This window comes from Pyricularia oryzae, chromosome 5, assembly GCF_000002495.2.
Source record: "Pyricularia oryzae 70-15 chromosome 5, whole genome shotgun sequence".
Classification (NCBI taxonomy): Eukaryota; Fungi; Ascomycota; class Sordariomycetes; order Magnaporthales; family Pyriculariaceae; genus Pyricularia; species Pyricularia oryzae.
In genome coordinates this window covers 263,057-284,274 of record NC_017852.1, presented here as the reverse complement: position 1 = coordinate 284,274, position 21,218 = coordinate 263,057, and the positions used below count along the sequence as shown (strand labels likewise).

Below are 21,218 nucleotides of genomic sequence, written 5' to 3'. Positions count from 1 at the left end.
AAGTAAATATGATCAGAGTAGTTCGCGTGAAGAAACTGGGGCGCGCTACTGGGCCCTCTCCACTTTCTCCCGGGTGGGTGGGCTCGCTGGGGCTGGTGTGTGTGACTTTTTACTATAGTACAACTGTAGACAGCGGGAGTGCCGTATTTGGATGGTTCGCCACGCAGGACCCTGTTTGGAGCTACTGAACTGGCGGGGTCTAAATTCATCCGTACCAAGAGAAATAACTCGACAGCACCTAGTTCTAGTTATTTCTTTTTGTTTTGCACGCGGCAGTGAGAAGCAACTCTGCATTTCCAATCAAGACAATCATGCACGGGGCAAAACGGGGTTCACCGGATAGGTAGGCGAGCGCAAGCACTTTTGGCACTTTACCGTATACAGCAACCTACCTACCTATTTTGCCATGTATCGAGAATGCAACCCGTCGTTATCGCTCGCTACAGGCGGGGAACAACAGCTCCGGAAACCCTGGGTCACCCCACCCATGAAGCTTGCTTGCCCTTCCATTCCACAACATAGTATGTAAATACGATACGTCCATGGCTCAAGCAAGTACAGTAAGGTACATACTGTAACTGCAAGCATTTCAATCGAGCATGAGTTTGGGTAAGAGGTACACGATGCTCCTTTGCCCTTCTTCCCTACCTTGAGTTTGCCCTTCTTCCCTACCTTGAGTACCTCTAATTATATAATTTTTAGGTACCTAATATATCTGCAATGGCCTCTGTTCGGTCAAATCAGTTCGAACCCGTCGTTGACACAGTGAAAGAGTAGCACAATTGGTCTTATCTAAACTGACGTCAACCTATCATCATGTGTGAAACACGCCGCCGTGCGCGCACAATCAGCCAGCCCGCCAGCCCATGCATTCCATCCGTAGCAATTTCTCCGGCAGACTTCCAGCGATACATCGTCTTATGCTTAATTGCAGAAGTTGGTGGCTGTACGGTGTGGGTGGCGCCCCTGCGGCATGCATCACACCGGTGATTTGATTGTTGATTAAGTAGGTAGTCTTGGTACTTCGTAGTCCAAAGTACCAGATCTGGTCTAGACTCCCTCGCTAGTACGTGCATAGGTTAGGTACGTAGTCAAGTAGTATAGCAACACCCACAGATTGGTAAGGGCCTCTCAAACAAACACACGAAAAAAAAGAAAGCAAGGGATGAAGACCCTCCAGGCCAAGATAGGCCAAGACAATAGCTTCTTGGCATCCTTTTGCTTATTTTCAAAAAATTGTGTATCATATATAGTATTTATGTATTTCCCGCAAAATCGCTATGCAACCGACCATTTCCCGACGATTACCAACCTTGAAGCCACATGGATAAAAAAGGGGAAAAGGGGGGGAGGACCAAAAGAAAAAAGAGAGAGAGAGAGAGTGAAAGAGATAGAGAGACCAGCAACAGACAGACCGCATTTGCTTCACCTTCATGACATGACGGCCTTCCTAAGTGCATCAACGCACCTCCACACGTCCTCATACGAGTTGTACATGGGTACCGGCGCCACGCGCATCACGTCGGGCTTGCGCCTGTCGCACACAACACCGGCAGCCTCCATCTTTTCACCCACAACGTCCAATAACCCTTCCCGAAGGAGCACGCTAAGCTGAGCGCCGCGCTCGTTTTTGTTGGAAGGGGTGATGATTCTGAATGCGGGCTTCTTCCCATCACCCGCGGAAGATGCAGCCTCGTCCTTGAGGATGCCGTTGAGCAGGTGCTCTGCGTAAGCTGTCAGCCACAGCGACTTTTTCCTCAGGTCGGCCGGGGTGGTCAGGTTATAGACTGATAGGGCGGCGCCCAAGCTAGCGAGATCGATGCCCGAGGGGTTGCTCACGACCCAACCCTGGGCGCCAGGGGTGGGGTCAAAGTCCTTGGCCATGTTGAAACGTGTGGCCTTGTTGTTGCCGTACCAGCCCGACAATCGCAGCTTGAAGCCATCGCTGTCGACCTTTCCATGCCTCTCGTGGACAAAGGCGCCGGCGATGGCACCGGGCCCGGCGTTGAGGTACTTGTAAGTGCACCAGATGGCAAAGTCGACGTCCCAATCGTGCAGGCTCAGAGGCACATTGCCGACGGCGTGGGCAAGGTCCCACCCGACCACGATGCCCTTTGCGCGGGCGTGGGCTGTGATCAGGGGCATATCGAAGAGCTGGCCGCTCCAGTACTGGATCCCGGGCAGGAGCAGGAGGGCTGTACTTTCGGCGTGCTCATCGATGGTGGCGAGGATCTTTTCAGTCGAGATGTAGTAGTTCTCATCTGGGTGAAGCTCAACCAGGGAGGTGGCTGTGTCGAAACCATGCCATTGGATCTGGGAGGCAATGGCGTACTGGAGAAAAGAAAAAGCAATGAGCAGATGAGCATACAAGAAGAAGAAAGGTGAAGATCACGTGAAATGTCAAAGGAAAAAGAGAAGAAAGAAGAAAAAAACACAACAACTTGACTCACAGTGTCGCTGGGAAAAGGCTTCCACTCTGAAATGATCTTGTGACGCTTCTCAGTGGGACGGTAGAAGGAGGCCATCATAAAATGCAGATTGGCAGTCAGGGTGTTCATAATGGCGATCTCGTCTGGGCTGGCGCCGACAACAGATGCCGACTGTGCGGCACAATCAGCGGCCATGTCCTGCCAGGATTTGAGCGGCGAGTTGTCCCACGAGGTAAAGTGGCCATGGACGCCGATGGACGCCCACGTCTCTAGCTGGGCATTGATGTGATCTCTGGTGGCCTTGGGCTGCAGGCCGAGCGAGTTGCCACAAAAGTAGACGGCAGGTGTGACATTGTCGTCGTTGGTGTTGGAGGTGCCGTTTTGGGCTGTGGCTGTCTCTCCAGGTTTGGCATGGTTAGGTGGGTATGCTGTAAGAGGACGCAGGGTCAGGAGGAATCAGGGTTAGTATGGAGACATGAGTATGCAAGTTTCGTTTCTTTTCCTCTTGTCTTGTTCTTTTCTTCTTCTTTTTCCTTTGGTTGTTTGCTTTGAAAATGGGGCCAGGCCATATTTAGAAGCGGAACGGACCGATCGGATCGAGCATGGGTCCCGATAGCTCAAAGTTTACTGGGACAAGGAACAAGAAAGAGACTTAAAAAAAAAAAAAAAAAAAAAAAAAAAAAAGAACCCACCTGGCAGGCGCCCATCAAGAGCCTTCTTCTTCAGCGACGCACGGGTGGGGAAAATAAAGTGCTCGCGCATATGCCGTATCGGGCATTTGGCATCCTCGGAACGGGCGTAATCCAGGGTGTTGGCATCGGCGGGGAACTCGATGGGGTCTGCCGGAATGGCACAGAGGCTTTTTTGGGTAGCAGCCATGATGAATCGAGGATGATGAGCGGTAAAATGGTGGGGTTCTGCGGTTATTTGTGGCGTTGTCAGGGATTGGGAATAATAAAAAGAAGTCTTGGACGGATGGATCCGACTTGGTGGAATTCAAGGGATTTGTTTAATGCGGTGACTGGGAAGGTATGAATACGACGGACGGGTGTCGGATGAGGTTTGACTTGACAGCCAAGGAAGAGTAAGGTAAGTTTTACGTCGACCAAGTCAAGCAAGGTAAAAAAGTAAGGCACGTACAGTACTGGCAAGTAACAAATAGTGCAGAGGTACCTTGGGTAAGTAAGGTGAGTAGGTCAAGTCAGGTCGGTGGTCAAGGTGAGAGAATATGGTCAAGGTGAGAGAGTAATGGTGGATGGGTAGATAGATGGACAGGTAGCCGTCGAGTCTCAAAGGTGAAACTTGAAAATATTGCAATTATTCGATAGTCTCTTGTTTCCTCGTGTTCCAATTCCACGTCGCCCAGTGAGGACGCTCGAGAACACTTTGTAGCCGAGCCCAGCGCAAAGGTGTACAGCAGCCAGGCGCAACGGTCAGGACGACGCCTGCAGTCGACTCGGACCAAGCCCCACAGGGTCCGATGCCGCAGGTTACTCGGCGCGAGTGTTTTGCAGCAGAATTGAAGTTACCGGACATTGCACGTCTGGGTCGTGACGCCATTTCCTTGCAGAGATCCACCGGGACGTGGCGCAAACCCGTCTTCAGCCGCGCCTAGCCGTGGTTCCGCGTCCGAGGCGGTGGACCTCGGCACAAAAACCATGAGGCTTTTTCAACGATGCGGAATTGGTTTGGCCCTGCGAGTCTCGACGCCAACCCTGCTATTAACAATGCCAACCCTGTCACCGACAAGGTTAGTTTCCACTTGGTTCGAATATTCGCTGCCGAACTTGAAATTAGGCGCGAGTCCAGAAGAGCGTCAATGCGCGAGGTTACAAAAATATCGTCTAGAAATGGCGACGAAAACGGGGGAGACTCCTGTTTATAATGGCCCGTACAGCTTGTCAATTGGCTGAGCCTGCAGAGATTGCAGAGTTTAGACCCGGAGATGCCATCTAATTCGCTGCTTAGGTTTGGTCCGATGGTCTCCGAAGCCGGGAATTGGGAACCACCAAGACCAGCAGGACCCAGAGAGTAGCGGGCCATTCCCTGACGTGATACTTGGCGCTCCCGGGTCCTGACTTTCCTTAAGGTGTCTTCGGGGGACCTTGTGTTGGGTTCGTTGGATGAGGGAGGAAAGAGTAAGGAAGCTTTGAGGTTTACTCGAGAGTGAGCAGCGAACAAAGCAGCAAAAGTCTGCAGTGTACATACAACGACCACAACGACCACAACAACAAAAAACAATTCCTTACTTTCAGACGAGAATCAGACAGATATCAGACCAAAGCCGGGCAAGGAAGACCCAGCTTTTTTGATTTTTTTTCCCTCTTGTGTCTTTTTTTTCATCTTTTCTTCTATTACTTTTTTTTCTTCATCACGGCTTGAAAGTATTGTTTCTTGTTTTACACAAACATAGTCACTCTCTTGTCCGGTGGTGGTCTCTCCCTATTGTTGTGATCAACACCACACCATCTACACTACACTTGCACTCCCTTGCAACACTCCCTTGCAACACCCCCCAAACAAGCAAACAAAAAGAAAAAAAGAAAAAGAAAAAGAAGCTCAATTATACACACCGGTACACCAACACCACCACAATGTCACCCCCTGAACATACGCCACAATCCCCAGCTGACTTGGCTTCATGGCTCGAGTCAAAATACTCCGTCACGCCCAATGGGTTCCTACCGTCGGCAGAACCACTGGCAGTCCTACCAGACGCCTACTATCAGCCCTGGGAGACACTTGCATCTTCCCTGCCCAAGCTCCTGCAGACCAATAGCTTCAGGGCCCATGTCGACGCGGAGTTGCCCGTGCTCTCCACATCCCGGCTGCAGGCCGAACAGGAGTGGAGGCGCGCCTATCTTATCCTGACCTTTGCGACCCACGCCTACATCTGGGGCGGAGACAAGCCCTCGGAGCACCTGCCGCCCCAGATCACCGTGCCGCTGCTCGACATCTCCAGGCATCTCGATCTCCCCCCGGCGGCAACATATGCGGCAACCAACCTGTGGAACTTTCGCACCACTGCCGAGGGTGCCCCCTTTAGCGACCTTGACGCCATCGAGTCGTTGATCACCTTTACCGGGACCCCGGACGAGTCTTGGTTCTACGCCGTCAGCGTTGCCCTCGAGTGTGAGGGCGGCAATGTGATACCCGCCATGATCTCGGCCATGAACGCCATACCAAACAACGACCTGGCCGCCTGTAGGCAAAACATTGCCGCGCTGCACAAGCTCATGGCGTCTATCCGCAGGGTCGGAGACATTCTCGACCGCATGCACGAGCGGTGCGGGCCCGACGTCTTTTACCATGCCATCCGGCCCTTCCTGGCTGGCAGCAAGAACATGGCCGATGCCGGCCTCCCGCGCGGCGTGCTCTACGATCAAGGCGACGGCCAGGGCGACTGGCTGGGTCTCAGGGGCGGGAGCAACGGACAGAGCAGTCTGATTCAGTTTTTTGACATAGTGCTGGGGGTCGAGCACAAGGCGACCGAGAACCAGAACTCGGACCTCAAGAAGCGCGAGGACCAGGAGCTTCCCTTCCACGAGGAGGTGCGCGCCTACATGCCGGGCCCGCATCGACGCTTTCTCGAATACGTAAGATCCCTGCCGAGCATCCGCGACTTTGCCCTGCAGCCGATGGAGACGGACGAGGCCACCGGGGAGCAGGAGGACGAGGAGGACCACGAACTCATGGCGGAGCGCGGCCTGCTGAGGAGCACCTTTACGCGGGCCACCCGGGTGCTGGCCGGCCTACGCAACAAGCACCTGCAGATCGTGGCCCGCTACATCATCCTGCCCTCGCGTAGGCAACAGCAGCAGGTCCGGTCCGGACTGGGTCAGCAGCCAGGTCAGAGGAACATTGGCTTGGCCGGCGTGGCGTGGCGCGAGCCGCCTCAGAACCCGGTAGCGGTCCCCAACAATGATGTAGACGGGGCTGCCAATGGTGGTGGTGCTGGTGGTGGGGAGCGCAAGAGGCGCATGTCAGAGACTCAGCTCACGGGCACAGGTGGAACAGCCCTGATGCCTTTCCTCAAGCAGGTCCGGGATGAGACGGTACGGGCTGGCCGACCGGATGAGGTGGCCATTGAGGCGTAGGCTCTCTGCTTTTTGTCTGGCTTTTATCTGCTTTTTCTCATGGGTTTCTTTTTTTTCTTCATGACTTTTGCGGCATTGCATGGCGAACTGGGAATAGCGGTCCGTGGAGATTGCTCGTTCGGCGTTCCGGTTACATTGGGAATACCACCACTCGAGCATACCTCAGGAATTCTTGGTAGCAAGCATTTTGTTTTTGGACTTGGATTTTTGCATTTGGTCCTTTTCTTTTTTTCCCCCTCCAAGTGTCATGTCCCACACTGGTTTAGTCTAGACTAGCTGTACAGATATGGTCTGAAACAAATCAAGTTTGTGGGAACAGTTATACAGGCAAAATCTGTCACCTTCTTCTACTCGCAAAGATATCATGTCGACGCGCAAAAGGCATTATTAACTCGACCACAAAACCAACAACAGGTCAAGCCTGTCTGGCACTGAAAATCCCACCGATCCACTCGTCCCTCAGCTGCAAAGCCGCAACTCCATCCTGGACCAAATCCCAAAGATCGTCGACGGTGTACCACGCCTCCAACTGGCAGCCGCTCTCTGATCGCCTCAGACCACCCTCGACAAACCCCAGCGTCAGCTCCACCCAGCCTCGGACCCCGTCAGCCGTGACGCTCCCCGGCGGTTGACGAAACTCCATGGTACGAGTCCCGACTCCCTCGTTCACCAGCCCGGCCAGGTTCCACTTGAACCGTTGTCCGCTCAGCCGGGCAAGACGCCCGCGGGTAGCCCGAGCGAACCCCGAACCAGCCTCTGGCGAGTGCGTGTTGAGCGCCGCAACAACTCCAGCGACGCCTCCATCCCTCGCCGCTAGGTCCACCACCTGGAAGCACTGCTCGAGGGTCAATTTGCTGCCGAGAAAGGCGCTGCCGGCACGGTTGCTCTGGCACCAGTGTCTGGCCGATGCACGCCTGGCCACCGGCATGAGGGCGTCAAAGGCAGGCTCTGTCGACAATATCATCTTGGCCAGCGTGCAAACCTCTTGGGCTTCCATGGCCGGCTCGGTGGATATGTGGATATGGGTGCCGCAGCTGGGAGATGCCACCACCACAAATGACGAACCGAGCACTGCGAATATGGTGTCGAGGTCGTCGATCCACTTTGAGTAGAGGTTGTACTTGGGCGAGACTAGCTCGATGCCGTCTGTACTCGTGATCAACAAAGGTCGATGAGATACAAGGTCAGATTAACAACAACAACAAAAAAACAGAGAGTAGTGGTGATGGGGTCCTGTTAAGTACAATGTCCCTTGGCTGCATCCTCCTTGATTGTAATCTCGGGCGAGATCGACCATGTTTGATAGACCCTAGCCGACTTGTCTTTTTGGTCATTGACAAACACGTCTAGACCGGCCCTGTTGAGCCTCTTGCTGACCTGCGTTGCAAGTCCTTTCCAGCTTGAATGCTTCTTCTTACTGCCCAGGAGAAGCTCGATTTCCACACCAAATGCCCACTCTCGACAAGTCTGCATGGCTCTTTTTGTCCAGGTAACCCCTAGGCAGTAGCTGTTTTGTGTGACAGGTATTCAAAGCTGAGAGGTGTGTCAAGATCTTTATGAGGATAGAGGAAAAAGAAGATGACCATTTTCCTACAACATCAACCATCACAAAAGACCCCCTTTATATTCATTTTCAAGCAGCCATCATCATGACCAGCCCGCATACCTTGTGCCAGGGTCATCCTTCACAGGTAGCAACCAACACCTCCTGCGTGCGGGTACGGTGTCAGACAAGGACGGCATCCTTCCCCTTTACAGGTTGAGGATGTTCGAGTTACAAAACAACAAGCGACGGCCCACTGGCCCCAGCCCAGACCGCGGCCCGCCTTCCTGGTCTTGAGGGCCCAGTGAATTTATGGTCCCTAACAAAACCTGTGCTGCATGCTCTTTCTTGGTTGAAGACTCGGAACAAGCCAATCTCCAAGACTGGGAAGCCGGACTCAGCTGCTCCGGAGCAGGCAATGGGTCAGTCATATCGAGAGCCGTGACGCTGACCCGTTTTGGTGGCAAGGAGAGATGTGGCCTTGAACTGGCTGGCTGCTTCTCATCCCCTCCTGTTACTCGAGTATAGTGTGTTGCAAATCGTGTGTCTGTTGGTTACAATGATAGGTGAAACTGTGAGGTATCTGATATCCCAGCCATCATTTCCGTTACCTGTGACTGAAGGATATTCTATTCGAATGTGTACAATCTGAAGCAAACCCACCGGTATTATTGTTTCCGCCATCTCCCACTATAAACAAAACTACAAAAGTACTCGGCCGGCCGGGTGGCTATCTATGATTTTATTCATCAGTAACCATATGGACACATACAACACGGCAAAGCCTCACATACCGACTTTTAGTAATGTACAAGAGGGAGAAGACAAGGAAAAAAAAAAAAATAGGTAACCAATGCCCCCCACCAGAAAACGCCGAGCTCATATGCAAAGAAAAACAAAAACACCCCCAAATTATGCCACAGACTCAAAAAGCAAAGTCTTCCTGCTCCGCTGCCGGCGTCGCACATGTTGCACAAACAAGTCTCTGCCGTTGCTGTTGCTGTCCTGAACCCAACTTCTTGGCCTTGAACTCGCGAGCCCCGCACCTCGGGCACGCCATGTCTTCCTCGGAGTCCACCGCCCCCTCGGAACTCCTCTTGTCCTTGGTTGACAACCCCCCGCCTCCCGCCTGCGTCTGTCTCGGGGGCGACTTGTCCGAAAAGGACGGCATCTGCAACGGTGGAGTGCGCGCCTTCCTCTCTTTTTCCTTTTCCTTTTCTTTTCCTTTCTCCTTGCTCATTTTGCTCGCCTCCTTGATCTTTTCCTTGATGCTCAGATCGCTGCTCGCCCGGACATTTGGATACCCACCCGGCACTGAGCCCTGCCCGTCGCTGGTGCTGGTGCCGGTGCCAACACTGTCCTTGCCAGGACTCGCTGTGCCGCTGCCCATGCCGATCCCTCCGATGGACATGCGCAGGGTTGGCATTTTGGGCCACCTAAAGCCCCAGAGGCCTCCATTGTTGGCCCCACCCTCACCAGAGGGAGTGCTTGGCGCTGGCGTGACGCCTTCACCATCACCAAGCGTTTCATCTTCGCCCGATGGCTTCTTTTGCCCATCGGCTGTGGTCTCTTCCTTTTTGGAGGAGCATGAAGACGGTTGATCGAGTGGCTTCTTTGACGCGTCATCGTTGGCCGGTTTTCCGGTTCCAGCGGGCGTGACACTACCAGTGGCCATGGCGGCTTCAGAATTGATCCGATGCGCGTCGCTGAATGTGCTCGAGGCCGGGCTGAGGTGCCCCCTGTCGCCCCTGGGGACGAGAGGGGAACCGCTGTGCGCGTACTGCTCACGCCTCCTCTCGCTCGCAAGGGTCCTCGCCGTCAATGGGCTCTTGATAGGACTGACGCTGCGCTCGACCCGTACCGGCGTGCCGGCGGCGCTGTTGATGCTGCCGGACCTGCCATTGCTGCCCTTGGCCTCGACATCGCGACGCCAATCCAATATCTGGTCTGATATCGCACCGCCAGAATGCGCCACGCCCTCACCCGTGATGATTCCCTGGATTGATCTCGACAAGGACCCCTTTCGCGAGCGTGCCGCACTGGATGCGCTCGTACGAGTGAGAATGCTGGCGCTGCGGCCGACGATGCTGTCCCGTTTGCGACTCAGGAGGGAAGCTGTCTCGGGTCCCTCTCGTCGCCGGTAGGCACAGTCCTGCCGAAACACCTTGATGATGCCCGTATCATCGGTCGTGACAATGATGTTGCCTTGCTGGTGCGTGGAGCGGGCCACGTACGCCGGAGATTCGTCCGCTCTTCGGCTCCTTGCAACGCTGGGAGCCTCGGATAAAGCGGTTTGGCTCATATTGTGAGTCGCACGCGCCGGTGATGTTGGGCTCGGGTCTCGACTTGATGACGTCGCCGCGGCGGCCGCCGCTTCCTCTTCCCTCGATATCAAAGTCACCGGCGGAGGGTTGCACAGATCATAGATCGGGTCGCCGCTGGCCCCGAGCAGCTGTCGCGTCTCGGCAGGGGCAAATATTGCTGTCGTCACCCCCGACCCGTGCGCCGCAAACGACTCGCAGGGGCCCTTGTCTCCCTTTAGTGTGTCGGTCCCAATACCACCGGGGTTTGAAACGTTCAAGGCCCGCTGGTTCGGTGATCCCAGGCTCCATATAAAAACTTTACGATGCTCGCTTGGGCATATGACATAATTGGCACCATGGCTGAAGCTGGCAGAGAGCTGGGCCGCCGTGTGCTCGTGGCCCTTGAACTTGACATCAAGAGCCTTGTCGCCGAGATTATAGACACGCACGCGGGCGTCGGTGGACGTGACAAGCACCTTGACCTTCATGTCAGAGGAACCGCGGCCCGTTGGGACCTCGGCAGTGCGAATCCCAGTGATCTTGCTTCCCTTGGCATTCTTGCCCCTCGAAGACCGCACATGGAGTAGGCTCTGGAACTTGAGACCCTCGGTATCGTAAAAGTTGCACACTCCGTTCAACATGCCTGCGATGGCCGTCTTGCCATCGGGCGTGAATGCGACGGCTGTGATCATGTCGTTGGTCTGCGCCTCGAAGGCGACCGCCCTGTCCGGGATGCTCCAGAGCCTCAGCCTCGAGTCCAGGCACCCCGCTAGGAAGAAGCGGTCATCTTGGGGATGGAACGCCACCTTGCTGACAAACTCGCCGTGGCGAAAGGCACAAAGGCATTCTTTTCTACTGACGTGCCACAGGCGGACGGTCCGATCCATAGACGTGGACAGCAAAAAGTTGTTCTTACTCCAACTGAGGTCCAGGATCTCACCTGTGTGACCTTGGAATTCGCGCAATGGCTGCTCACGGAACACGGGGGCGTGTAGCCGCTCCCTGCTGCCGCCGCTGTTGGTCGGGCTGCTTTGCTGATGCAGGGCCTCCTCCTCGTCTTCCCGCGTGCGCCGCTCTTCGATGGTCGAGATGACGGCCCATACGCGGACCACCTGGTCTTTGCCCGCGGCTGCCAAATACCTTCCGTCGCGGCTGAACTCGGTCGCCCAAACAGCCCCGCCTGTTCGCTCTGCCCTCCTACTTGTCCCGTCAGCGGTCGATACCGTCACGACTGGAACCTTCTCGTCCGTTTTTGCCTGGGCAAGAGGTCTTGTGCCAACCAGCTCCTGAGCCAGAAACATGCGGTTGAACTCGCGCTCCTTCTTGTTGTATACTTTGGTGCGGATATAACGGGGCGGCTCCTTGTGGTGAGGAATGTAACCCTGGGCACCCACGGGACTGGCAAAGACGCGCGCATTGTTGCCGTCGGGCCGCTGCGAGCCGACATCTGAGCCGGAATCGTCATCGTCATTGCGCAGTCTGTTTGCGCGCATGCCGAGGCGGGAAAGAAAAGAAGGACGGGGCCTGCCATTGCAAGTTTGTCGTGTCAGTCTTTTCCCGGACACTGCTTGGATACCTGTTCTGATATCCACCCTCCCATGCGATACCCAGATGCCGAATGGGGAAAACCCAATGAATAAAAGACCCTACCTCTTCTTATCCGGGTTATCTGTGCCGTCACCACCGAGTCGTTGTCCGTCGAGAGTAGCCGAAGCATCGGGTTTGGATGTAGGATTTCGAAGCTTTGAACTCAAGTTCCGTTCCGTGTTTGTGCGCATGAATATATGCTATATGCCTGCCGTGTGAGTACCCAAAATTTGTTGTGGTATGGTGCTCAAAAGGGACTCATACCTGGGACAGAGGATCTATGGCCGCATGGTTGGAAGATGGGTTTATGGCAAGCGATGGGCGCCGGACGGCAGCGGTCGCCTTATGGGTTTGCTCAGTGCCGGCATCATGGACGGAAGGGGATGCGGACTGTTGGCTCTGTGACGAATTGGACAGGCCATTGGGCAACGTCTTCGAGGTAGATTCGGACTTGTCCGCAGGGGTCCTGGGCGCTGCAGACGCAGAATCGACGAGGAGAGAAACGTTGTTGCCTGGAGAGTACGCGCGGCTTTGTGTTAGGTTACGTGCAACTCTGGATGGTGTGTGTGAAAGATGCAACTTTGCTCCCTGTTCGAACAATTGAACTGACCTTGGCAATTGATCCCGGTAGCTGTATCCTCGTTCTTATCGTTCGGTATTGCTTCTGTGGCCTTGTTGGCTGTCGCATTTGTTTCTATTGTCTCTTTGGCGAACCACGAATCAAGAAGCGCAGGGGTCGGGATTTGCGCCACAGCCGCCGCCGAACCAGTCCGCGACTCTTCTATGGCGCGAAGCTTAGACGGCTCAATGATCTGCGATTTCGGTACTGGTCCGGTTCCTCCCCGGTCAGGGAAGACTCGGGGTTCCATGTTGACATGATTCTCCGGTCGCGTTTATCCAGTGGTAGTGGCTGAATTGTCCGTGATTGTCGTCCTGCCCTCAATTGACGTGTGTGAGAGGGCAAGAGTTACAAGGCAAGATGGATGGGTGTGGGTGCCCTGGGTGGCCAGTACCTTTCCTAATAAGCGGAAACGTCGGTAATTTCGGGCTTTGTCACCCATGCAAAAGGCTGATATTCCGAGCGCACGAGAAGAACCAAAGCGTATAAGTTGATTTAAAGCCAGGCAAGGTTAGTTGAGGTACCTTGCTCAGGGAATCCCGATTGGGGTAAGGTAAAAAAAAAGGTAAAGAGACAGGTTGTGTGGTAAGTAAAAGATGTTGGCTGTCTGCCTGCACGGCGCGTCTTGGCAATTTTCGTCTCACTGTTGCTCGCTCGCTTCTCCCTCCCTCTCACTCTCTGCTGCAATTTATTCCAAAATGTTTGTCAGAACTTTAACAGCATCATGGGCTCAACCCGCCCAATGTCCAATGTCTAATGTCTATCCTGGGCGCGGACTCGGACACGGACACGGACAACAATATAGCGCCTGACAACGCAGCCAGCCAAAGCAGACGTAGCTAATGCTGTCACTTCGCCTGCCAGTCAGTCAAGTCATTAATTTGGCTTACCTAGGCCAGTTTTAGTTTTAGCTGCTTGCCAATAATAGGTCCAAGTGCCGTCTACGCTGGGAGGTAGAGTAGATCCTATGTATGCATATACAAGGCGTCGTCCGCAAGGTACGTAGGTAAGGTAGGTAGTATTTCGGCCGGTCAACGTGCGACTTAGCTAACATATGCACCCGTTTGTTTGCCTGGTACAACGGTCGCAAAATCTTGAACTAGACTCGCGATAAAGTTGAGATTCAGGTCCCACGAGCGCCGTCTTGACGAATTTACCGCGCCGCTGCAGATTGTGGCTGGCCTGCCGTTTGGTTCTCGATTAAGGTAAATTAATAAATAAAGCTCATTCGGTGGGGCATGTAATTAATAGCTAAGCTGCTTTAAGCTTCCGTGCTGTTGTACCGTCTGTCGTCTGTAAGGATGCAACGAATGCAGAAAAGACTGTAGAGCTGGTTCAATGGATGCTTCTTGAGTGACCCAGTAATAGAAAGGAATCAATTGGTGGTTTTTTCTGGTGTGAAGAAAGGCTAGTTATCCTTGTATTGTCTTGAAATATCAAGTGAACCAAGAATTGGATTTTATCGTCACGATACAGTACAGACGAGATGGTACACCTGACTCGCAAGCATTGATGCAATTTAGAGCTAGCTTCCTACCGTACTATTTTTGTACTCTAATAATCACTCTATGCTCTTTTACCTTTAACGCATCCATTACATCATTGTTCGGCTGGTTGCGTCACGCGCATTGGAGCTCCCCAAGCTGCCGATGTCTTTTGGGCATAGAGAAACAACCCGATTGAGTCTTGGCTTTGCTACTACGTAAAGCTCCACTACATCTTCGGCATGAAGAAGCCGGTTGCCCAGCGTTCTGGACTGCATTTTGACTTTTGCGGCGAAAAAGAGCATGGAATTGGGGCATGTCCAATATTAGTTGAAGACGCTAGTCAGTTCGAGTATTGACTTTTTACCGACGTTCAGCCATGCTTGGGTCAGGTTGTCTTGAAATTAACCCGCACAAAAAAAGAAATCATATTATGGCCCCTGTCTTTCTCCCCGCATCTGTTGGAACCGTAGCATCCCCTTCCTGATCTTCAGCATCCTCGTCGGAATCATCGTCAAAAACCAAGGGGTACGTCAACATGGCAGCTACACCTCCTAGAGCTTGTAACTTCGCCCCTGCCTCGTGATCGCTGCTTAGCACCCTGACCTCGCCGCCATCCTCCTTGACCTTGTCCACTATCGCCACGTACTTTTTACGCTCCTCGATGTCCTGACTCCGGAAGAGCGCATTGTTGATGTAGAGCACCCCACCGCCGCGTCCGGCCGCGCCCTCTTCGACGGCCTTCTTGACAGTGCTGTACCCGTAGCACGCGCGACCATCATCCGCCCGAATCATGGCTTCGAGGTCGTCCATACCCCTGGAGCTGAGGGCGGACTTCATCGTCTTCATCTGCTTCAACACCTCCTGGCTTTTGAGGACTTCGTTGAGCGAGTAGACGTTGCCCGAGCTCGAATGCACCACGACCGTGTTCTTAACTATTTGCGCCAGCATCTTGTCGCGCGTCCGCGCTGCCTCCTCCTTGATGAAATCTCGGAACTTTTGTGCCGTGTAGCCCGGCGACGCCAGCAGCAACGGCCGCGCCTCTCCCTTGAAATCTATGTTGCGCAGCAGAGTATCGAGAGTCATCCGGAAAAACTTGGTGGTCTTGGCGTCAGGGCCATCGCGTTTGCTAGCGTTCCGGCCAGAGGATCCTCCCTTGGCCGAGCCGCTGCTCTCGACGCGCTGTTTGATTAGTGTCTGGTAGTCGCTGATTAGGCAGATGTTGGCAAAGTTGTCCTGCATTACGATGGCCGCGACAGCGCCATCCCTGTCCGTGTTGAGGGCGTCGCGAAGCGCCTCGACGGCAACCGAGTCCCAGCCGTCCTTCTTCCATAGTGTGAATGGCCGGTTCAGCTCGAGATCGAGGGTGTGGTACTTGCCCAGCGGCACGACGTCGTTCTCTACCGTGACGATTCCCGAAACGTGAAGTGCAGAGGCGGCAGGATCGAAGAGTGTCGAGGTTACGCGCAGGGTGAGCTCCGTGTGTACCCGGTTCGAGGTCGTGTGGCCGGTACTGTTTTCTGTCGTCACTCGTCGGATGGCATGGCCCTTGAGGATGTCTTGGTTTCGTATCAGATTGTTCGCGTGCCACATATCCTCGGGCTCCGTGGGTGTCAAGGTGACCGGGCTTTCTTCCGAGAGCCCTGCCAAAGACCCGCGGAGCTGCATGTTGGATGTGTGCTCGAAAATTCGCCTGAAAGACTGTATGGAAATGCGGGGATCTTTCAATACGAGTGACCAGAGAGGACAGTCCCCGTCCCCTTGATCCTCTTTGTCGTTTTCGTTGGCGTGGGCGACTTGTTTGTTTATACGTGCCACTCAGTCTCAGTTGCGAAATGGATTTACTGTAGCGACGCTGATGGCGGGGTTCCGATGACGTCTGTGTTATATAGTGGGAAATTTGTCGCGTCTCCTAAAATCAGACCATGCACCTTAATGAGAAGCGGCGTGATAAAGTGGGACCAATGCCACAAATTTGGGCGAACGCATGCGCGGGGTAATCGATTGAGCTCTTATCGAAAGACTGTGGGCTAAAAAAAAAAAAAAAAAAAAAAAAAAAAAAAAAGTTCAAGCCGACTGCGTCGTTCGACTGCGTCGTTCTACTCCAAATCCAACTTGCGCTAAGCAAAAAATCACAAAACCAGCGTCTTTTTTGTTTTGACTTGTTAAAAATGGCACCCGACGACTCCTCAAAAAAAGCCGATACGGGAAAGCGCTCCCTTGGCAACGAAGATGCCACTGACGGCGCTCTGAAAGGAGGCCGCCGTCCCAATGGCGACGCGGACGCGATGGACGTTGACGACCACCCACGCCCGGACATGGGCGAGTTCGAGGACGAGTTTGAAGACGAGTTTGAGAGCGAAGATGAGGTCATTGAAGCTGGCGTTGACGGTAGGCCGGATGCCGAGCGCGAGGCGGAGGAGAAAGCTGGTGAGTGTGCAACCATGATTAGATTCCCTCGGCATATATATCATGTCGAGTGTCGTATCCAGCTAGCACTGCTTCGTGATGCTGCCTCAAAAGTGCGCGAGCTCCTTGGGCACCTGCTGACCACGCGCTTCCACAATCCCAGGTGCCATGGAAGTTGACGGCGGCGGCCCCGGTACATTCATAGTCGGCCGCTCCCAGCTCGAAGCGGGCCAGACCTTGACGCCAGACCCCACGACGTACGATATGCTACACAGCCTGAGCACGCCATGGCCCTGTCTATCTTTTGACGTGATACGAGACGGCCTCGGCGACAATCGCAAGGTCTATCCTGCCACCATGTATACGGTTGCTGGCACGCAAGCAGAGACGTCCAGGTCCAACGAAAACCAGATCATGGTCATGAAGTTCAGTGGTCTGAGCAAGATGGATAAAGGAGGTCTGGGCGAAGACTCGGATGATGAGGACGATGACAACGACGAAGACGCCGATCCAATCCTAGAGAGCAAGTCGATCCCTCTGACGTCGACTACAAACCGAATTCGTGCCCATCAAACACCGTCCGAGGGTGGCCGACCGGCAACGACACTTACAGCTACCATGACGGAGTCGTCAAACGTTTTCATTCACGATATCACGCCGCATCTCGCCTCTTTCGACACTCCTGGCACAATAATCACGCCGCAACAGAACAAACCCTTGTGCACCATCAGAGCGCACAAGTCTGAAGGCTATGCCGTCGATTGGGCCCCGGTCAGCTCGCACGCCGCGGGCCGGCTCATGACGGGCGACAACGATGGGTTGATGTACATGACGACAAGGACCGACGGCGGCGGTTTCGTCACAGACACCAGGCCATTTGCTGGCCACACCAGCAGTGTCGAGGATATTCAGTGGAGTCCTTCGGAGGCATCCGTCTTTGCCTCTGCCTCGAGCGACGGCACAGTTCGCGTTTGGGATGTGCGCAGCAAAAGCCGAGCGGCCGCTCTGACGGTCAAGATCTCGGACACAGACGTCAACGTGGCCAGCTGGTCGCGACTGACGACGCATCTGTTGGCGACAGGAGACGACAACGGCACGTGGGCTGTGTGGGATCTCCGACAATGGAAGCCCTCGACCAACAACAAGGCATCTACGCCAACGTCCATCGCCAGCTTTTCGTACCACAAGGAGCAAATCACCAGTCTCGAGTGGCACCCATCAGACGACAGCATTATCGCCGTTGCGGCGGGCGACAACACGGTCACCCTGTGGGACTTGGCGGTGGAGCTCGACGACGAGGAGAGCCGGGACACGGCAGGCGTGCAGGACGTGCCGCCACAGCTGCTCTTTGTTCACTACCACGAAAACGCAAAGGAGTTGCACTGGCACCCCCAGATACCTGGTGGTCTGGTAGTGACGGGACATGAGTTTAGTGTGTTCAAGACGATTAGTGTCTAGGCTAGGTAGAAAAGCTAATGATTCTATTCTACCGTACCCTTGGCGAGATTTTGATGGGCATTTCAGTCTTTTTCCAAGTGGTATACATTTGCTGCCTGTCGGTCCAGCCTTTTGACTCGGGGCACAGCTCCATGTCAAAGTTCCAAAACATGCGGGCCAGGATGAGTCTGAGCTCGGCGAGTGCGAGACTGTGGTAATTTTGAGCGCGTTTGGTCAGTTGCAAAAAAAGCTCGTACTCATCTCAACATGGACACTTGACAACAGAAAAAGACGACTCACTTCTTTCCGATGCAGTTTCTGGGCCCAAACGAAAAGGCCTGCGATGCTGCCTTTCGGTCCAGGTCGAACCTCTTGTCCTCGGCCAGCCACCTCTCTGGGTGGAACTCGTTTGGCAGCACGTAGTTCTCCCTGGACCGCCCAACCGACAGATGGTGCATGCCGACAGTCATGCCCCCTGGGATGAAGCGACCCAGTATGGTCCTTCCGCCGTCGGGTACCACGCGGGGGAATGCACCGGGGCCAGGAGGGAACATGCGCAGCGTCTCGTCGATGACGGCGTGGAGGTACGGCAAGTGGGAACGCTGGGTTGACTGTAGGGTGATGTCGGCTTCTGAAGCGAAGGCGGCATCGAGCTCGGCACGCAGACGGGCGTAGACGTCTGGGTTGGACAGGACAAAGTATGTGCCGCTGGTCAGGGCGGTGGCAGTAGTCTCACTGCCGGCCACGATGAGGACCTGCGCCGACGTGTACATTTCCTCGACCGTCATTCCCTTTTCGTCATCTGCCTGGAGAATGTACGACACTAAAAGGAGGAGAGCAAAAAAAGGTGAGTCAAGTTGACGACAGAGAAAGGATGGCCATGTTGAACAAAACTCACTAAAGTCGGTCTTGTCCGTGTCGGTCTGCTCCAGTCGCCGGTTGATACGCTCGACACCAAACATGTACTGCCTCTCGCGCATCTGCAGCAGCTTCTTGGGCACTATACATAAGAGGATGGCATAGTACAGAGCGGTGGGGAACCTCCTGGCGGCGCGGATGTAGGTGCCGGCCTTGAAGATCTCAAAGACGGCCGTCAGCCACCAGTGCCACCGACCGTCTCGGAGACAGTGAAAGGGCTCGCCGAAAGCCAGGTCGCCAATCAGGTCAAAGGTGGCAAAGTTGTACCACAGGTTGATGTCGACGGTGGGCCCCTGGGAGGACTGCCTGCGGAGCTGCTGGATGAGCATGTCGATGTACCGTGTCATCCTCGGCTCCTGGCTCCTCAGCGCCTTGTCGGAGAAGGCCGGGTTCTGCAGTCTCCGCATGCGCCGGTGCCCTTGGTCGTCGGCGGTCAGGATGTTGTCGACACCCCCGACGTTCTTGTTCCACCACTTGGGGTCCTTGTCGAAGCCGCCAGCGCCGAACCCGTACGCAGTGGACCAGACCTCGGGGTTGGTCATGGACAGCTCGTCCGGGGAGATGCGGACCACCTCGCCGTACTGGTCGTGCCACTGCTTCACCTTCCAGTGGCTCAGTCCACGGACGTCCCAGAAGAGATAAAAGACGCGGCTGGCCCGGCACAGGAAGGGTCCAGGGTAGTGGCGGAGCGGGTGGAAAAAGAGGTTGTAGATGCATTTTCCGAGTAGAAAAGCCACCGCCTGCACCCTTTGTTAGTCATAGTGGAACGGAGAGGGTTGCTTTGAGTATCCATCTTACCGCGCAACCGAAATACTTTAACATCAGGACAAACATGGCAGCCGTTTTCCCATGTGTACCTCGAATTACTGAATAGGTGAATAGGTGACTTGGACGAATCGCGCGCAGGGCATACTTTTCTAGCATTACTCTCAAGCTGCTTGTATGCTGTATGATTAACAAAAGCACGAGGTGGTAAGGCGGCGCTTTGGCGCTTAAACAAACCCAAAATGAAAGAAATGCCCGATTGCTTGCTAGTTTTACCGACAAGGCGGAACAAAAAGGGGGATGGACAAAACAGGTAACCTGGTGCCTCCCTACTTTGCCTCCTTCCGGCCGGGTACCGTAACATTAATCAACCTTGTTTTAGAGTAGGTAATATAAAAAGCAAATAAATATGTTAACCGCAAGCACGTGGCATAGTATACCTAGGTAAGCTTTCTTGCCAAGGAGCTGCATGCCACCGCCCACATCGGAGGGCGTACGACTCGGACATGGGTTGGCATGTCCCACAGGCACTTTTTGACGTGCAGTAGGATGGGACGGTAGTTGACAGCGATATCAGGGAGGGCAGTATAGTCTAGATGGGGCATGTCGCAGTGGTGCATCTGCCCTCGAACATTTCTTGTTGTTGAACAGAACTAGACCTAGCAGAAGTCTACCCAGAGTATTCCTCTTCTGCTAGTTCTAGTTCTAGATGCTTCAGCTTTTGTAAAGCCTGGTTTTTGCAAGACAGAGATTGATGAGAAAAAAAGGAGAGGCAAGCCGAGTGCAACTGTTGCCTGACGTCGCGCGCCTGGCACAAGTGCTGCCTTCGAGTCAGTTGACATGCAAAAGTGGATAGCAGATAATGTGCACTCTTATCTGCCCCGGGTAAAGTTGATGTTCATCTTGTCGGTGATGTGCTGGGATATGCTGGGCAGAGCAGACTCAAGCTTATTTAACGTTACGCAACGATAACAGGGCTGGGTGAGGAGAGCTTTGATGCGGAGCGAAAAGCGGCGACCGATTGTGAGGTAGCTTGGGTAGGGAAATGATGGGCGGGAATGGATAATAACCGGCCAGGTCCAGTAGCTTACAAGAGTGTATATTTTATATACAACTCTTGTATGCGAATACTAGACTAGACTGGAACTAGTTCTAGACTATGATCTAGGCTCTAGATGCATTTTTACTGGTCGAGCAATGCGCAGTGGCAATCTCGTATACTACGGGTCTAAGTACAATCCTGTTGTTACCAGCCCCTTGTCTCGTTTCCCCGTTCCCCAGTTCGGTCAATCCCCCGACAAAACAAAGCGGGCTTGCAGCAAACATGATTGCCGATCTCGCCAGTGTGCCTTGGTTGGAAATTCAAATCCATGTTGCAGACAGTAGAGGCTTGACCTTGTAGACGCAGACAGAATGTCTCGTGATTGAGGAGTATATCCACCAGAGCAGATGCAAGATCCATCATTTCATTTTCCTCTGATAATATTGAGATTATGGCTTTGTTGCTGCTATTCCGCAGCAGGGCGGTGCATATGCCGGCAGAGCGTTATCGGGTCCCGTTCCCCACGTCGGTTCGACCAGAAAAAGAAATATATGGGCTTGAGCAAAGACCCTGTTTGTAAATATT

At 54.0% G+C, this 21,218-nt stretch overlaps 6 protein-coding genes across 7 annotated transcripts; 2 read left to right on the top strand and 4 right to left on the bottom strand.

Moving 5' to 3' along the window:
* Nucleotides 1–1,146: 1,146 nt before the first annotated feature.
* On the bottom strand, nucleotides 1,147–3,787 carry MGG_10969. 2 transcript variants are annotated; one of them, XM_003717708.1, is made up of 4 exons: nucleotides 3,570–3,787; nucleotides 3,122–3,495; nucleotides 2,451–2,857; nucleotides 1,147–2,331 (listed from the first exon to the last, which is right to left on the bottom strand). In XM_003717708.1, the coding sequence occupies exons 2-4, from the start codon at nucleotides 3,306–3,308 to the stop codon at nucleotides 1,432–1,434; spliced, it is 1,494 nt and encodes a 497-aa protein (XP_003717756.1). In that variant the 5' UTR covers nucleotides 3,309–3,495; nucleotides 3,570–3,787; the 3' UTR covers nucleotides 1,147–1,431. The 2 variants fall into 2 exon arrangements, with proteins under 2 accessions (XP_003717756.1, XP_003717755.1); XM_003717707.1 differs by having other exon boundaries at nucleotides 3,122–3,346.
* Nucleotides 3,788–4,158: 371 nt separating this feature from the next.
* Nucleotides 4,159–6,825, top strand: MGG_14348 (uncharacterized protein). The gene has a single exon (XM_003717706.1). The coding sequence runs from the start codon at nucleotides 5,024–5,026 to the stop codon at nucleotides 6,524–6,526; it is 1,503 nt and encodes a 500-aa protein (XP_003717754.1). The 5' UTR covers nucleotides 4,159–5,023; the 3' UTR covers nucleotides 6,527–6,825.
* Nucleotides 6,826–6,873: 48 nt separating this feature from the next.
* Nucleotides 6,874–8,269, bottom strand: MGG_10956 (uncharacterized protein; the record flags this gene model as incomplete). Its single annotated transcript, XM_003717705.1, has 3 exons — nucleotides 6,874–7,672; nucleotides 7,771–8,033; nucleotides 8,193–8,269. 3 exons carry the CDS (start codon nucleotides 8,267–8,269, stop codon nucleotides 6,942–6,944), a joined length of 1,071 nt encoding a protein of 356 aa, XP_003717753.1. The 3' UTR covers nucleotides 6,874–6,941.
* Nucleotides 8,270–8,586: 317 nt separating this feature from the next.
* On the bottom strand, nucleotides 8,587–14,071 carry MGG_10955 (WD repeat-containing protein 44). Its single transcript, XM_003717704.1, has 5 exons — nucleotides 13,469–14,071; nucleotides 12,570–13,259; nucleotides 12,224–12,471; nucleotides 12,023–12,159; nucleotides 8,587–11,896 (listed from the first exon to the last, which is right to left on the bottom strand). Exons 2-5 carry the CDS (start codon nucleotides 12,826–12,828, stop codon nucleotides 8,995–8,997), a joined length of 3,546 nt encoding a protein of 1,181 aa, XP_003717752.1. The 5' UTR covers nucleotides 12,829–13,259; nucleotides 13,469–14,071; the 3' UTR covers nucleotides 8,587–8,994.
* A 157-nt stretch (nucleotides 14,072–14,228) lies between these two features.
* On the bottom strand, nucleotides 14,229–15,981 carry MGG_14349 (translation factor pelota). Its single transcript, XM_003717703.1, has one exon. The coding sequence runs from the start codon at nucleotides 15,728–15,730 to the stop codon at nucleotides 14,489–14,491; it is 1,242 nt and encodes a 413-aa protein (XP_003717751.1). The 5' UTR covers nucleotides 15,731–15,981; the 3' UTR covers nucleotides 14,229–14,488.
* Nucleotides 15,982–16,102: 121 nt separating this feature from the next.
* Nucleotides 16,103–20,040, top strand: MGG_14350 (ribosome assembly protein RRB1). Its single transcript, XM_003717702.1, has 2 exons — nucleotides 16,103–16,492; nucleotides 16,635–20,040. The coding sequence occupies exons 1-2, from the start codon at nucleotides 16,234–16,236 to the stop codon at nucleotides 17,927–17,929; spliced, it is 1,554 nt and encodes a 517-aa protein (XP_003717750.1). The 5' UTR covers nucleotides 16,103–16,233; the 3' UTR covers nucleotides 17,930–20,040.
* Nucleotides 20,041–21,218: the final 1,178 nt, after the last annotated feature.